The following is a 16,827-nucleotide window of genomic DNA, read 5'->3' on the forward strand; positions in this document are numbered from 1 at the left end:
ACATGGACTTGTGATGAAGATTTAGTTCTAATGAAAGACAATGGACAACCTACAACTAACAACTTCATATAAAAACATTCAAACACTGAAACTGTGAAACTTTACAGGATTAGAGGAGCATTATCAGAAGCTCCTATGAATCTTTAGTTTTTTCCAGATTCAGTCCATTTCAGTGCTTTAGGTCAGAACCACAAACATGTATGACCCCGGATATAACAAGTGCAGCATCAGTAACAAAAGTTGAAAAAAAAAGTTGCAGTTTTATACAGACAATACTGCTGATCTGACACTGACGCGGCACATATCAAAGATCACAATCGGTTGTGTTGTTCTCCTCTGAACAGCTTAAAAACATTGTAGTTCAGGCGTTTAGCTGCAATTCTTAGTTTTACCACTAGAGGGCAGGCTTTTCTAGGAAAACAGCCTCACCAACAGTTTATCACAGCTCTGCTGTACTGATATCCCTGATTTTCTCACAAGTATCTTCTCCTCATACATTCTGCTGTTTACATTAAAATACAATACACAAGCTGAGTAATACTATATATCTATATACAGTGAAGTCCATGAGAAAAGAAGTCATGTTTGGTATGGCAGTGTATATCCTGGCATGCTTTTGTGTGGTTTACATTTACCACAGTTGGGCAGTATAACAACATCATGGAACATTAACACATGATTTTCTTACTGTGCATTTAAAAAAAATATCCCAGCCTCAGTTTATTTTTTTTGTTAAAAAAAACAAAACAAAACAGGAAAAACAGCCTCTTTGCCACTTGATTAAAGGCCTCTATTTTTTCTGCCTTTACAAGTTACACAGCACTGCCTAACACAACCAGTCAATCGATCAATAATAAACTATTCAGCCACAAGACTTCACAGTTGCGACAGCAGGACAGTGATAATTCCTCTCTCTAAGAACTCCACTTGTGCTCCTTGTTGACACAAAGACACTGAATGTGCAGCAAGCTAAGAACTGAGCTACGTATGTGGATTTCTTATAAATAGTGTGATTAAGTAGCTTACAGGAAAATATGGGTGTGAAGGATTAAATAAACACTAAAGTACACTGTGCTGACATTCAGTGCCCACATTCACTCTGTTCACGTTCAGCGCATCTTCTCTAGGGGTTAATATGTAGTTTATCATCATTGATTATCTATCATAAATATTGTTTTTTATATATATTAGAATGGCTCAAAGCACCTGAAAAACACTGGGTTCATAAGAAAATAAAGTTTAAATGGTGCTCTTAAATAAAAGAAACTACCTATCATAAAATTGCTATAAAACACAATCTTGTTCCAGTCCAGGTTTCAGCAGTTCCAGTTACATAACATGGTGACATCTTCAATGCTGAGTGAATATAAAATTCACATCATCATTCACTCACATTGTCTGCTTCTACAAGGTAAGTTCAACTGAAATGAAAGGAAAATAAATAAAGTGATTGTTTGGAGAAGTGCTTGGTTTGTGGCTGGTCCAGCTTTGGCTGCAGAGACAAGAAAGATGTGAGGTCATGGCTGTTCTGTCCACTCCCCATGCTCACAGTGCAAATGGTTACTCCATGCCGTTTCGCAGCATCTGATTGGCTGCGATCAGCATGACACTGATGATGAAAGCCATAGCGAAGGCGCAGATCAGGCTTTTCCTCACGCACGTCTGACGGTTCTTCTTCTTAGGATGGACTGAGAGGAGAGAAAGAGACAAAACACAGAAATAGGAAATGAGTGGATAGCTTTTGTAATACTTCTCATCTATAAGTGATCAGTCAGTTATTTATAATACAGCTTGGGAGACAGTATCAAATTTTGTAGAAAACACTTAAACACTTTCTCATCAAGACTGAAAACAATCTTGTGTGTGTGAGTTAGGTAGCTAAGTTGGCTGAGCATAACTTGTAGTAACAAGAGCCCTGATCTTTCTAGAATAAAAACAAAAGTCGTTCCTTAAAGCCAAGGAAGGATCCTGGAATGGACATTTTCAAATAATACTACGTCTTCAAATGCCTGTACCAACGTTGAGGATCGTCAATGTTTTTCAAAGGACTTAGTCCTTCTAACAGAGAATATTTAAAGATACACATCTTTATTCTTAGCTCACAGGAACTACACACAATCCAATGCAAACCATTTTCCTTCACTTAAAAGAACAAGCAAACCAACAAACAAAAAACCAAAAAAAAAAAAAACCAAAAAAAAAAACGCAATACTAGGAGGAAGCTGGGTCCTTGACCACTCAATCCACTTTTAAATGTAGTATTGTCATGTTTCCACCTTAAATATGTTATCACCATCACTTTTTAACATCAAAGTAAGGCTGGACAGGTAAAAGCTGCACCATAGAACATGATTATATAACATTATATGGTGGATTTGACTATATTATTATAAATCATATGTAATATGACTATATGTTGACATGATAGCATATTAGACTGCGCTGGGTAAAAGTGGTATAATGCTGTCATGAGAACCAGCTCCACTTTAAATTTTGCTGCCGGCAGGTATATGACCGTTCCACTGATGTAATCACGCTAGCCTGTTCTAAATGTGTGTTTCACGGTTTGAATAGGACCTGGCTCGAAAGGATCCTTCCTACAGAAGGGCCTGACCCCCCCAGATTGGTACTAACATCTAGGCCATTCGGAGCCATGGTCTGTAGAGCATGGACTAGCTGGGAGAGCTGCTATATTGACTTTATGCGGAAACACCAAAGCATAAGCTCACAGTTAAGGAAGGTTTAATGATTTTGTTGTTGGTGTTCATTACTTTTATTCATCTGTTCCATCTTTACTCTGCTGATCTGGTGCAAATGCAGCTTAACAGAGCTGTCATTTATGGAATTTTACATTTTCTCATAACATCAAATAACTAAAGAGAAACTTGTAAGAAACAAGAGGATCTGATCAGAGGTAAGTGTGGTTATGCCAACCTATCATGAATGGGCGTCACCACAATACAATTGGGGGTGTCCCGTCCCCCTCACCTTAAAGAAAAAGTTGTTTGGACCCCCCCACATTTGCCATCAAAAGTATTAGTGCATGAAATGAAATGTCCTTTTCATTGCTTCACAATCAAATCTGTTCACATTTTTTCATTTGGGGGAATTACCCATATCAATAGAAGTTTACTCCATGTTTTCCTGGTTTCCTACACACACAGCCGCATCACGCAGGCATATTGAGACTGAGAGTCGGATCAATGACAGCGACAACAAATGTCAAAATGTCCAGCTTTTGCTGAAATACTTTCTTTGACTGTTCTACAGATGAGAGATGGACATAAGGAGTTTTTATTCAGAAGAAAAGGAAAGTAAGTTAAAGTTGCCCAAATTTTCCCTTGAGTGACCAAACAGCTAAATCGTGTTCTTCCATGGCCAAACACAGCCAGCTTTTCTGATAAGAATGTTAGCAGGCTAGCACCCTGCGCAGGCTGGCATGTGGGTCTCATCAAGCACCTTGTGCGGGAGCAGTGTTGCCAACCTAGTGACTTTGTCGCTATATTTAGCGAGTATTCAGACCCCTCTAGTGACTCTTTTTTAAAAAAGCAACAAGTGACAAATCTAACGAATTTTTCTGGTGTTATTGGAAACTTCAGGAGACTGACGTGAAAGCATGTATTGTTGCTAGTCCTCTCAGTGAGCAGCAGGGGCTGCTGTGAGCCCCTCCCAGTCTCAAAGCTCTTACAGGGAGAGGGACTCAACTGCAGTCAAGATGGCCAACATGGACGTCGCTATACATCCAATCCATGCCGGAAGTCCCGAGTGAAAGTTTCTTCTTTTTGTTGGACTCAGCTGCCAGCACCTAAGCCTAACCCTTGGTGCTGGATCTCAAATATATCACCTTCCCCACTGCCATACCCTGAACCTGACCACTTGGGTTTTCATGCCTAAGCCTAACATTAGACATACGGACTTCTGGTTGAGACTTCCGGTATGGATTGGATGTATGTCGGCCATCTTGTCTGCATCAAGATACTCTTGCTTACAGGCAGCCCAGTCTTCACACAGCAGTCCCTCTCAGCTGCAGTGGAGCAGGAGATGTTCAACCCTCCACGTCGCCTTGGCAGTTTTTCTCTTGTCTCTTTGGTTCATTTACAACCAAAGAAAAAAGGAAAAAACATATTATGAATCAAATGGTTAAAAATGTTCATGTCTCACTGTGATTTGTTGCAGGCTCTTAAATGGACCATAAGTTTCAAAACTAAACCAAAGTTAAGAAAAATAAACTTATGAAAAATAGAATTTAAACTACCACAGTAGTAACTACCACAGTATCTCTTGAGTCATTTTTGCAGGTCCTAAGCCCGCATAAAGGATGAGGGTTGGAACTGTGACGTTATAAAAATAAGAATCGACAGAAGGAAGTTCATTTGTAGTTCTAAACATATTTAGGCTCTTTTTTACTCACTTTTTTTTCGCTCTCATGACGTTATTCCTCTCTCTGACAGTGTCCATTAAAAAAAGACTCCAGGTCTGAACACACATTTGACAATTTCTGAAGTGTCAAACTGCTCAGTCATGTTTTAGGGAGGTGGCCCATTTCTAATGTAGCCTACATAATTATTAGGCTGCTATACTACCTGTGTATTTGATATGCTGATAACATGACTGAGCTACATCACAGAAATCTTCATATGAACAAACTACATTAAGCTTATGTCAATTATCAATATGAAAGAATGCTCAATGCATCTCCATGTCTCCTGATATAGGTGGTTGAGACAACGAGTGAGTCAGAGGCAGGGGCAGCATGCAGGGGCAGTGGAGACAGCTCTGATGCTGAGGTGAGTGCTGAAAGGTGACAGGCAGTTTTTTCTGCAAAGAGTAGTGCTTGCTACATAGCTGGAAACAAGTTTAATTTCTGAAAATCAGATGCAAATAGAATAAATATTTAATTACATTAAATAGAGAATAAAGTGCCAAAAAAGTTGTCAGTGTCAGTCCTCTGTGTATTACACCAGAACATAGTAGACAGTAATTGCAGACCATGCTGGCTCCAAGGAAAACCAATGAAAGAGGGAGATAATTTTCAATCTGAAAAACATGATAAAATGCACCAGAATGAATTGAAAATTGAATCTACTTCTTTCAAAATTTTCTGGGGGAGGACCCCCATAAATCTAACAGATCTAGTTATCAGAGGCTCCCATGCCAACAACATGCACATGCTAAGTGTAAGTTCAAATGTAGCCTGGTTTAAACATAATTTCTAATTTTGGATGGACTTCATGCACTACTAATATTTAGGGTGCTTGTTAAGCCAAGGTCAGACTGTATGTTTTCAGTACGATTACAGTAGCGTAGGATTTTGGGACCCGTCTGCCTTGAAAATCTGTTATTTAATCTAATGTGGTGTGATAATGAAGGACATTCAACAACATGTCTGAGGTACATCATGACCTCCTGACAGAAATAGATTTTTATCCTGTCTTCTACATCAGTGATGTTCACAAGTGAGAGCATAGAGCAAACCAAAAGAAATGATGAAGTTTGTCCTTTGAGATGGAACAATGAGACTGAGGGAAGTTTGTTGAGCTCTTGCACCAACATCTTGGTCATTATGAAATGTCATAAATGGAAAACCATGACTGACAAAAAGGGAAATGTTGAAGAGACGGAAATATAGTAAGTGCCGTTTATGTTAGCATCAAGCTAGTGTATAATTCATTATAACACTTTGACAGACAAACAGATTACAGTACAGTAAATACATTATGTTTGTTTACAGTCTTCTTTCTGGGTGTAATCTAACCCAGACACTCCTCCTTCGAATGTCATCACATCAGTTGAAATGATTGATCGTGTACCTTCGTGAAGCCTGTCATGTCTGTCAGTCAAGTAACAGCACACATTTATGTCTCGGTGATCACCTATTCTGACATATTGACCATCTTAACAGGCAAAAACATTGTGTAGTCTGCCGTTATAAATATACAAATATAAATATGGTTGTCATTGTTTTTAAAGGTGGGAGAACTTGAAGGGTGAACTGAAGCAGAAAGTAACCAGCTGTTTGGTGTCAGCAGTTCATCCTCTGTGATAAATTACATCCTCAGAGATGTATGATGACTGTCTTTCTCGCTCACTTTTGTTTTCCAAGAGCAGAGATCTTTTTATTCACCCGACAATAAATTAACTTTTGTCTTATTCAAAAATATGACCAATCAGTGTCACTGTTAGCATTTTACACTTACTACAGATAAAGGTTATGTGCAGTAGTTTCACCTCATTGTAGTGCTTTATTGTATTAACATACATATTCATTGCTGTTTGTATTTTGTTTGTATGTAGGGGAAGTTCTTTTCAGTTATTATTTTCTGCAGAGACAAACTAGTATAAGAGTCAGCTCTTTCACAAACACTTCATTAAGAAAAATGCTTTTCAATGATTGTTCATATGAAGTGAAACAGTATTTCTGCAACAATATTTGCAAGGAGGTGAATGCTTTTTATAGCCACTGTATCCAGAGCTGGTGCAGCAGAACTCTGTTTAACAGCAAAGTAGATTAAGCCCTGATAGTTTTGTGCTTTGTAATTAGGAGACTGGACAGTTGGGCTTGGTGGCTGAGTGTCAGGTTTCATCGGGCTACATTGCAGTTGTGATGTTTTAGGACTTCTCTGTGATCGAGATCGTCAGTTTGAGTGTCTCCATTGTGATAACTATGAGTATATGTGAGACACAAACTTTTTTATGATATTTTGCAGATAGTAGAAGTTGCTGGAACTTTTGTTTCACTGACAATTAGGCTTAGAGGCCTTCTTCCCCCAAAGACATAATCCCTGGAGATTAAAAGAGGAAGAATAGTGACAGATGTGTCCTCAAACAGGCCTTGCAGCAAAAACGACAACTTAAAGTTTCCTCTCTGTCAGCCCCCCTGTCTCAGTTTGTAAGAATCACACACCGCATCAATAAATCAAGTCAGAGCTCTGAGTCATGGATCTAAGAGAGACAGACGGTTAAAAGGCGCTGGAGTCCCATCGGACAGGAAGAAGACTGGAAGGAGGCAGGCACGAAAAAGGGAAGTTGAGGATGTGGGAAGAGGGTTAAATGTGGCGAGACTTCAGCTTTTTTCCAAGACTCTCTTTTCATATCCCTTTTTTTACTCTTCTGCTTTCTTTTTTCTTCCAATGCCTACCTCTCCCCCTTTCACTGTTTTTACTCAGCTCTCTAACTCCATGTCTCGCCCTTCCCTCAACACAAGAACTTAGTAAAAAAGAGTGCCAGGCGTGCAGTTTCCTGAGCCTCTTATCTCCCTCTTCTCAGTCCATTCTTTGCTTAGTTTCTTTCTACTTCCTTACTGCTGTCTCTTGAGGTCTCACTGAGACAGTAGACTGGTGCCCTGCAGATTCATTAAAAGCATCTGAGTTTACCAGAACACTTTATCCATCTACCCTTTTGTCCTTGTCTGCCTTTTGGATGTTTTGTAGTAAAGGGCCATGTCTAGTTCTTTACCTTGAAAAACAGAGAGTCAGATTTAAGTTTTTGTTACCTTTGTTTTTCTTTGTTCCCTACAGCAACATAAAATGGCATTATCTCTCAGTTTTAATATCTAATGGGTTCCAATTTGGCAGTTAAACTTTATTTACTCTGTCTTTGTCCAATGAGAATTCATGCATAACCTTGACCTTTAAACTTCATTTGAATTATTATTTAAATATTACATCTGTTTTTCAATATGAATCAGCAGGCTTGACCTTTTAGAGATCACCAGGATACAGATAAAACCTCTTGTGGATATTCATTTTGATAGAGCACCAGATAAGAGATTTCACTTTGAATTTGGCCAAACAGAAATGAAAAATGCATTTAGAAGTGTGTGCTTAAAGTGCTATTTTTTAAGAACCCCAACTATGCCTTGTCGTATCCACTTTATTCCAACTGAACAAAGACTTCAGAACAGTTTTCCTTTCTCTGTGCATCTCACTTCCTTTTTTTGCTTCTTTCATCCCATTTTTTATAGGAGCCCACATACCACTGGGATATTTGCATATGGACTGCTGGAGGCAGCAAAAGGTTAGTGAATATGTCTGTCCTGAACAAGATATTTGGATCCAGGAAATGTGCTTATTGGTGATATTACTGCAACTTAAAAGAGAAGATTGATATCCATCACATATTTCAGCCCCAGTTACACTTTGGTAATGGTTTGACTTTGCTTTGCAAAAACTGGAAACTGAGGTAAAGAGCCAGCTTAGCTTCATTTGGAGTGCAAGTGTCAAGCTCAAGCCCTGGGGGCCAAATCTGGCCCATGGAACGATTATATCTGGCCTGCAAGATCATATCATATTTGTATTACTACTGGCCCACCATTATGAGGTCTGCAGATTTCCTCCAGTATAACAATGTAAAATTCAACTGGATTATTTAAAATATCCTTGTTAAGCCATAAAAATCTGAAAAAGTAAAGAAAAAGAAATATTTCATAAAAAGTCAACAATGGGTGGGGAGAGGTGGTGGTGGGGATTTGTGTTTTATTTCATATTTCCAATTTTGCATCTCAAGATTATGACTCAAACTTATGATTTTTACTTTTCATTTCATACTTTGACCTTTTCAACTTATAATTTGGACTTTATATGTCACATTTTTATCTTTTAGATTCCCAATTTCAACCTTTAAGCCATATTTTGACCCTTTCAACTCCTTGCTTTGGCTTTTAAATCCCATATTTTGACTTTTAATCATATGATGTCAATTTTTTTTCTCATATTTTGACATTTTAAATTAATCACTTACTTTTTATATCATATTTTGACCTTTTACACTCCCGATTTTGAATTTAAGTCATACTTTTAACTTTTTAAGTCATCATTTTGAATTGTAGCTCATATTTTGACATTTTCAACTCCTAATTCTGGCTTTTTAATTCCATGTTTTGAACTATCAGACTCACAATTTAAAATTTTAAGTCATATTTTGACTTTTAAACTCATGATTTCAAATTTGATCTGATATTTTTAACCTTTCAAACTTTTGATTTCAACTTTCTTCTTGTATATATTTGCTCTTCAAAAACATTATTTTTCTATTTTTGATATCGTGTTCTGATCTTTTGAACTAATATATTGGAATTTTCTCTTAAATTTGAGCCTTTAAATTTATCATTTTTACTCTTTGAATTTCCAACTGATTTATCATTAGTGCTGTTTTTCTTTTAAATATTTTATTACAAGTGAAAATGAGGTTGACAGTTATGGTTATATGTTGACCCTGTTAGGCCCTCAGGTCAGACCTAAATCCAGAATCCAGCTGCTGCTGTGATTGAGTTTGACACCCCTGATTTTGAGTCTATATGCACACCTGTCAACAGCTGTAAAACCTACTAGCATGAGAAATTCAGGAAAATCAAACCATGATGGCTCTGAAATGAAGGTTAGGTCAAGCCCAAAAAATCCAGCCCAACCCTACATGTTCTCTCCAATCCCAAACTGGTCTGCTCCATTGACTGTATTCATCAACATAGGCTTGATTTAAGACAAACTTTTTTTGGCTTTTAAACTTGGCTTTTAAAATCAAGATTAAGGATAGTTTCAAGTTGGGGACAAGCCCCAGATCCAAGTTCACTTTATCCTAATGTACAGTTTATTAAGAGGGGTCTGGCTGCAGACCATACATCTCTGACGACCCACTTGCATACCACCCATGTGAGAGGCAGTCTCTTTAAGAATGGATATATACACACTAAACATTTTAAATAAAATCATATTAAATTTCCATTTAAGGGTTCAAGAAAGGGTTAAGGTAACGCATAAAATATCAAAAGTTACAAAAATATAAAATGAAGCCAAGTACACAGTCTGCTTACAGGAAAAAAGCTCACCCTCCATGAAAACATCCTAACACAGCCAGCACAACTTACATAGCTAGCTGCATAAGATGAGTAGATAATGGAGCTCTGTAGCTACAAGGCTATAGCTAAGCTCACAAAGCAGCTACATTAGTTACATATCTATGTTATCTGCGTAGCTAAGTCAGCTTGAGCTATGTTTGCTCAAGGTCATGTTGCTTAAGCTAACCTAGCTATAGGTAACGGCACTACATAGCTAATGTAGCAAGAGCTAAGCTCACAAAGCAGCTATGTAAACCACGTAGCTACTTAGTATATTGACATTAGCTTCATTTGCTAAAACTCACATTGCTAAAGCTAACTGTAATGTTAATCATGTAACTTGCATACCACCATTTTATCAGCCCATGTTAAGACACAAGTGTGCTTGGGCATGTAGGCCCAATGTGTGAACACAGAAAGTATCCATAAAAGTGTTATGGAGAATATCAGTCTGTTAACAGAGACTACAGTCTACACTGTTGGTCACATACTTCACATGTTAACTTTATTTTTTCCTTTCTTGTCCCTCCACTAATAAGCACATTGCACAACTCAGACAGGTCTCAGGCAGATAATCTAACCTCTACTATGAGACTGCTGACTAGCTAACAAAATAACTAACTACAAGGATGAATAGCTGTCTAGATTAAGTCATTTACTAAGTATTCAATCTTAGTGTGTTATGTCTTCAATGATACATTTATCAAGTCATACTCATTTGTCAAAGAGGTTATAATCTCAATGGGGTTTTCTAGAAAATCAAAGATAAGCATGAGGTTAATTACATTTCTAAATTACTTTATGTAATAACAGGTATTTATAACAAAAGAATAGCTTCCTTACCTCCCTCATACTCAGGGCAGTTCCCTGAGGTTTCGTTGAGGCTCTCCTCCTCAGTGATGATGATGTTCTCTATGTCCTTCATTGTCAGGTGGTCCCGAAAGGCGTGGAACAGCACCTGCTTCAGCTCATCCAGAGACAGCTGCTGCATGTCAAACTGCAGGGGCACAAGGCAATCAATGCAGACTCACATTTATGCACACAGTGGTTTTATGAAGCAAGATAAATATAGAAGATAAGGATGAGGTGTGAAATGTACAACTTAGAGAAATGATAGCATGTATGAATTTCTCCTTTATTGCCTGAATGTGTAATGTGCAGGCACAGCATGCAAGTAGGAAAGGTGTCATTTGTAATGTAATGGCAGCATGTTTGCCAGTGCATTACTGTTGCTATTTTTGGTTGCCTGAATCAGTATGCAAACCTGTGTGTGTGATTTGATACTTCCACAATTACTTCCTTGTAGGTGGTTATGTTGGAAGTTTTGTGTTCAGGCTTGTGTTTAAAATGATTGATGAGGCTTAAACTACTCACTGATTTGAAATTTGAGTCTTTGCCTCTGCTTAATTCCCTTCCTACCTTTCTACATCACATCTGTAATGTTTGCAGCAGACTCTCCCACAATCCATTGACAAACATGCAAACACCCTCCTCAAAACCTCTAGATTATTTACTTCACCGACATCCGCAAATACAATCAGCCACTTGGTTTAGCACAGCAGATGGACATGCTGAGGCAGATGAGGCAGAGAGGAAGAAAATATGAGGTTTGATCGAGAGAGGAAGAGAGTGAGATACGATAAGATTAGAAAATGGGAAAGAGTATGTTGAAGTTAGAGCATACTGAGAGGAAGGAAGTAGTGGGACACAGATGGAGGGAACAGAACTGGCAGACAGTTGTATTAGAGACAAAAAGGAGATGTGATGTGAAGGGGGTGCTCATTTAAGACAGACGACAATAATGCTACTCATGCCTCATTATAATCCACACTAAATGACAGTGACAACATCTTTACTATCAAACAAGAAAAGAAACAGCAACAGGCATTGTTGCCATGAAAGTTCTGCAGACAGTAAGTAATTAATTTTTATTTTATGTGTATAGGACCTTTTACAGAACAAGGCCACAAAGTGCTTCACAACAGTTAAAATAAAATGGCAAAAAATCATCAACAACAACAAAGCATTCAAATATGAAACTTGGAAAATTTGCAAATGACCAATTCAGTGTTTTAGATGTTCAAAAGCCAATCATAAGATGTGTCTCAAGCTTCTTTTTGGAAGGATTAGCCTAAGCAGCAGAGCACAGCTGAAGTGGAAGAGAGCTCCAAAGAGTCAGCAGCGCAAATTCAAAAACATCATCCCCTTTAGTTGTTAAACGAACTTGAGGAACCACAACAAAAAAAAAAAAAAGCCTGGTCAGAGAACCTGAGGGATCTGCAGGGGTTGAAGGGATGGAGCAGGTCTAAAGCCTGGATTAAAATGAGCGATTTTGGGCTGTCCCAGACAAAAGATGACTGATAGTGGCAATATCTTTGATCGTGGCTCTAAAACTGTGGTCCTACATCGCACTGTCAGTAGGTTGACAGACGGCCATTGTCATGGTCAGATAGCCTGGGAAAAAATTCTGACAGTGTCAGAAATTTAGGATGACCATCTCACAATGTGACTGCTGCTATGACCAACGTCGACTTACCAACAAATCAGAATGCAGCAACATATGACATACTGATAAAAGCATCACTGGTGCTAATAAACAAAAAAGTTAGCATTAGAATGGAGACAATTCCAAAACGCAGAAGTTCACAGTGATTCCAACAAGAAGGAAAATATTAATCTCAGATGTTTTTCTAAACATATAACAATGACTTTGTTGTTGCTTTGCTTCATTATTTACCATGGCACTGGTGGCACAGATGGATGACACACACTGATGGCGTTTATTTCTTGCATATTGGCATCCTTCATAGCCTGAAATTCAGGGGCGTTTAGTGGGAGTTGTCATCATACAGTCTGCACACATCAACCTTAACATCGTATGAGATTTATATCACACAGTAGCGTGCCAGAAAAGTATAAATTTACTAAAACTCACAGTCTATAGGAGGCTTATGATGTATTCTGGCGCCTGCCCATGCCGGACATTGTAAGGATTTTAAAATGAATTAAGGAGATGATAGGGAGCCAATGTAAGGAATGTAAAATAGGAGTGATGTGAGTTGTCCTGCTGGACCTAGTTAGCAATCTTAATCTTAGCAATCTTAGTTAGCAATCTTTCTTTTCATTTCTGAAAAGAACCGACTGTAAACGAAAAAGGAAGGATTTGCACTAGTCAAGCCAGGAAGATATAAAAGCATGAAAAAGCATTTCCAACTTTGCTTGATACACAATAAATTTTAGTTTTGAGATGTTTCTTAAATGAAAGAAACAAGCACAGATCAGTGATTTAACATACTGATTAAAAAAAAGCAGTGAGAGATCAAAAATGTCCCTGAGATTTTTTGAAATTTCCTTCAAAGAAAGAGACAGGGATCTAAAACCTTTCTCAACATGGAAAGAGATGTTCTCATAGGCAATGTTGAAAATCTCAATTTTATCAGTGTTAAACTGATAATCATCATTCATCCAACCCTTAATGGCAGTAAAACAGCCATTTTATCCATGCCACTGAAAGGTGTATAAAGTTGAAAGTCATCAGCGTACAAGTGGTATGACACTCCTTTGAATGTACTGATGATAGGACTGAGTATCAAAACAAGTGTGACCATCAGGTACTTTTTCTGTGAAGCTCAAGTTTCAAAAATTAAGCCACTTACATCTATTTTAAAATTCTGTAGCAAAAACAATGACTCCATTATCATCACCAAGCACAAAAACTTTAAAAATAGAGTTCAATTGTTTGCTTTCTTCAAGCCATCAGTGACCGCCTACCAGTACCACAAAAGTCAATTTTACATCATGTTTGTTTTATTTGTTTAATTGTTAAAAACTAATCAAATAATTAGTGTTAGAATTTGGTTTATATGCTTGAATATTTCTAGGCCAGGAGCAGTGACTTTCTGGAGTATTGTTGTAGTAGGAGGGATATCTATGGCCCTGTCTGCAGTGTTTAATGTACACAAGCATAATAGCAATATCAATGGACAAAGTTACCCCCCCCCCAGCCAAAATTTTACCCTTTTTTCACCAAGCCAACTCCAGGACTGGTTCGGAGCCTGCGCTTAATCTTGCACCAGTTCTGAGTTTTTCCGCAGGGAAAGAACTGGCTCTGGGACCAAACAAATAGTTCCAGCATGGCACCAGTTTTGCTGGTCCAGGGGAAAGAACTAACCTGACACGCCAGATGGATTTGTTTCACACATCCATCTGGGAAGGCTTCAATAGGAAACATTTGAGAAAAGGCAGAGGCTTTGAAAAAAAACTCAGAGTGTGATTGGATGACTGTTCTGTCTGTCACATCTCTACAGGCCAATCAGAGCAACAAAACACGCGATGTAGCCGCTATCGAGCTGCGCGTGCGCAGCTACTGAGGAATAACGCGAAACATGGGGACTATAGACATGTCAGTACTCGACTTTTGTCATTTTTGAAAAGAAAACAACTCACTGCTGTTCTGTGTTCTTCTTTTAATGAAAAAATGTTGTCAAGTTCTTATAAAACTGGCGCTTTTGCAGCATCCACCCTAATCTCTTCCTCCATAACTGCACCAGCTCTTGCTGCTGCTTGTTTATGTCACGACTCTGCTGCGCCTGAAAGTACTGCCCCTTGTCACTGATTGGTCCTGTCACTCTCTAACCGGGCCCAAACGGTTCAGATGGGAGCTTTACAAGATGGATTCGCCAGTGAAAAACAAGGAAATGGACGTATCCACCTGCTCTGCAATGTTAGAAAAGAACTGGTTTACATCAGGAACTTTTAATTGTGGCTGGCGGCAGGGTTTGAATGAACAAATAACCAGGATGAGTGCCATCTATAATAAACAAAGCTTGGAATGAAAAGAGAAAACAAATGTGACTGCTGTTCTAAACAGTCTTGAAGAACAGAAATGCACAGGACCAGAGTAATTTCAGCTTCATGGAAGGTTAAAAAAGCCAGCAGCAACACCTGCAGAGTGACACAATCTGCTATTTCTGTTATTGTGTCTGAATTTGGCACTAGTGTTGCTGAGAAAACAAAGAGGTGTACTGACATGTGCCACTTCTTTCAAGAGTAAAGTATGATCTATTGAAAATTTTGCAATTTGAACATTTGACACTGTTGTAGACAGCACAATACTTTAGCATCTTGATTGCGCTTCTCTTTTCAGAAATCACTTCCTGTCCTCATCTGGAGTTCTTTGCTGTGATATAATGTCATCTGAAAACAACTTATTAGAACGCACTGCACATAACCTGGACATTTTGGTAATAGGAAGTATCAGAGCTTTGCATAATTTGGGGCATGACTGATCTGACTGATAGATGCTGTTCAGTTGATGTTTGCTCTGCCTCTTTGTTTCTGGGGTGACTGAGTCAGCATTTTCAATATGGTAACCACATCTTCAAAAGATGTCCTCTGAAACTCACTGGTCCCACCACTTGGACTTTGTTTAAATTTTCCACAGAAAAGGAAAGCCTCCTTGCATATTATCAGAAGTTCTATACTACTAAACCAGCTCGGAGAGACTGGCAGTCTTGTTTATCCAGCAGCATTGCTTGTCATTCAAAAGAAGCCCACTTCTTTGCGCTTTACCAGAATAGTAAGAAGGGCAGACTAGTGACACATCTCACTCATACTACTCAGAGAGCCAGGGTTGTGTGAGAAACCCAAATGCATTGGACAAGCTAGAGCCACTGCTCTCAGACAACAAAAAAGTCTAAAAAAACAAAAAAAAAAAACAAAAAACCCTAAGACAACAGCTTTTTATAAGGCATTCGGTTCCTTGTAACTGATGAGATCAAAAAGTGCCATCAAGGATTATCTGCAGCTGTCATAACAACAATAACCATGAATGAATTTACCATAATATTTGAATACTAAACCAGTACAATAAATGATAGCATAGCCTTATTGTTTAATTTGCTTTGTGTTTTATCAGCATCATTATTCATTAACTGTGCTATTGCCGAGAAATTAATGCAGTAATTCAGAGCTAAGATGTTACTGACAAACATGCATACATACACACACTATGAAACACCTTCACATTTGAAAACACACACTTTATAAACCAACAAAAATATGAATTATCAAGTAATTTATCTTTATACATTTAATTTATCTGGATCTGTGTGAAAATGCATGCCTACAGGGCTCTGCAAATGTGTATCAATTCAGTCTAGCCAATCAAGGCCCCCTATTCAGGTTATTCGTTAGGGAAACATCAGTGCAGATTTATAGTCACACAGAAGGAAAAAGAAAAACAAGAAACACAACTCACACAGGACACATGGGACATTGAATTTAGTCCTCTATCAACTGCAAACATAAAATTATATACTGATGATACTTCCCTTTAAAAACAATCTCATTTATAATTTAGTCTGGTCTTCCATCCAAACCTATTCATCACACACAAACCCGACAATACTCTGTTTGATGTGCCACCAAAGAGCATCGAATCAATATTATGCACAATTTGGAAGACTAAGATCAAACTGATCTGACCTTTCTTTCTTCTTTTTGAAGGGCTCACTTTTACTCTGAGGCTTTTTTGGGTAGCAACAAAAACAAATGTGACAACAGTGGAAAGGCTGAGCAGCTGTGTGACTCAACGTGCACTATACAAAATTACATGAGGATAAACTGAAACCAAAGGCTGTGTAAAACACGGACTCTGTGACATCACTCAGTGGTTATTGAAGAAGCAAAGCCAAACAGGGTCTGCTGACTTTTTGGGAATGTTGACCCCAGCTAACTTTAAATTAAGCAATCATCTTTCAAGAAACAGAGTAAGAGACGGAGTTAAGGTGGGCCTTAAGCCTTCAGGCAAACAACTACAACATGCCGACTTCTCAGTTAACTCATCCACAACCACAGTAAAAAAAAATGTATGCATAACCTTCAGGCTTTGTTTCTCTTTTAACCATGCTTCAACTTTTTTTGCTGAAAAAATAGTATTTTGATATGGGATCTAAAGCCATGATTTTTAAGCTGCAATACTCAGTTGAAGTCAT

At 38.2% G+C, this 16,827-nt stretch overlaps 1 protein-coding gene across 1 annotated transcript in view; it reads right to left on the reverse strand.

The window, feature by feature from the left end:
* Nucleotides 1-507: 507 nt before the first annotated feature.
* Nucleotides 508-16,827, reverse strand: part of caln2 (calneuron 2) — a 34,391-nt gene continuing 18,071 nt past the window's right edge. The window contains exons 5-6 of the mRNA XM_041802065.1: nucleotides 10,676-10,829; nucleotides 508-1,688 (exon numbers count right to left, since the gene is read on the reverse strand). Of these exons, the coding sequence (XP_041657999.1) occupies nucleotides 1,561-1,688; nucleotides 10,676-10,829 (282 nt within the window). The 3' untranslated portion in view covers nucleotides 508-1,560. The remainder of the gene's footprint in view (nucleotides 1,689-10,675; nucleotides 10,830-16,827) is intronic.

This window comes from Cheilinus undulatus, linkage group 12 (assembly GCF_018320785.1).
Source record: "Cheilinus undulatus linkage group 12, ASM1832078v1, whole genome shotgun sequence".
Classification (NCBI taxonomy): Eukaryota; Metazoa; Chordata; class Actinopteri; order Labriformes; family Labridae; genus Cheilinus; species Cheilinus undulatus.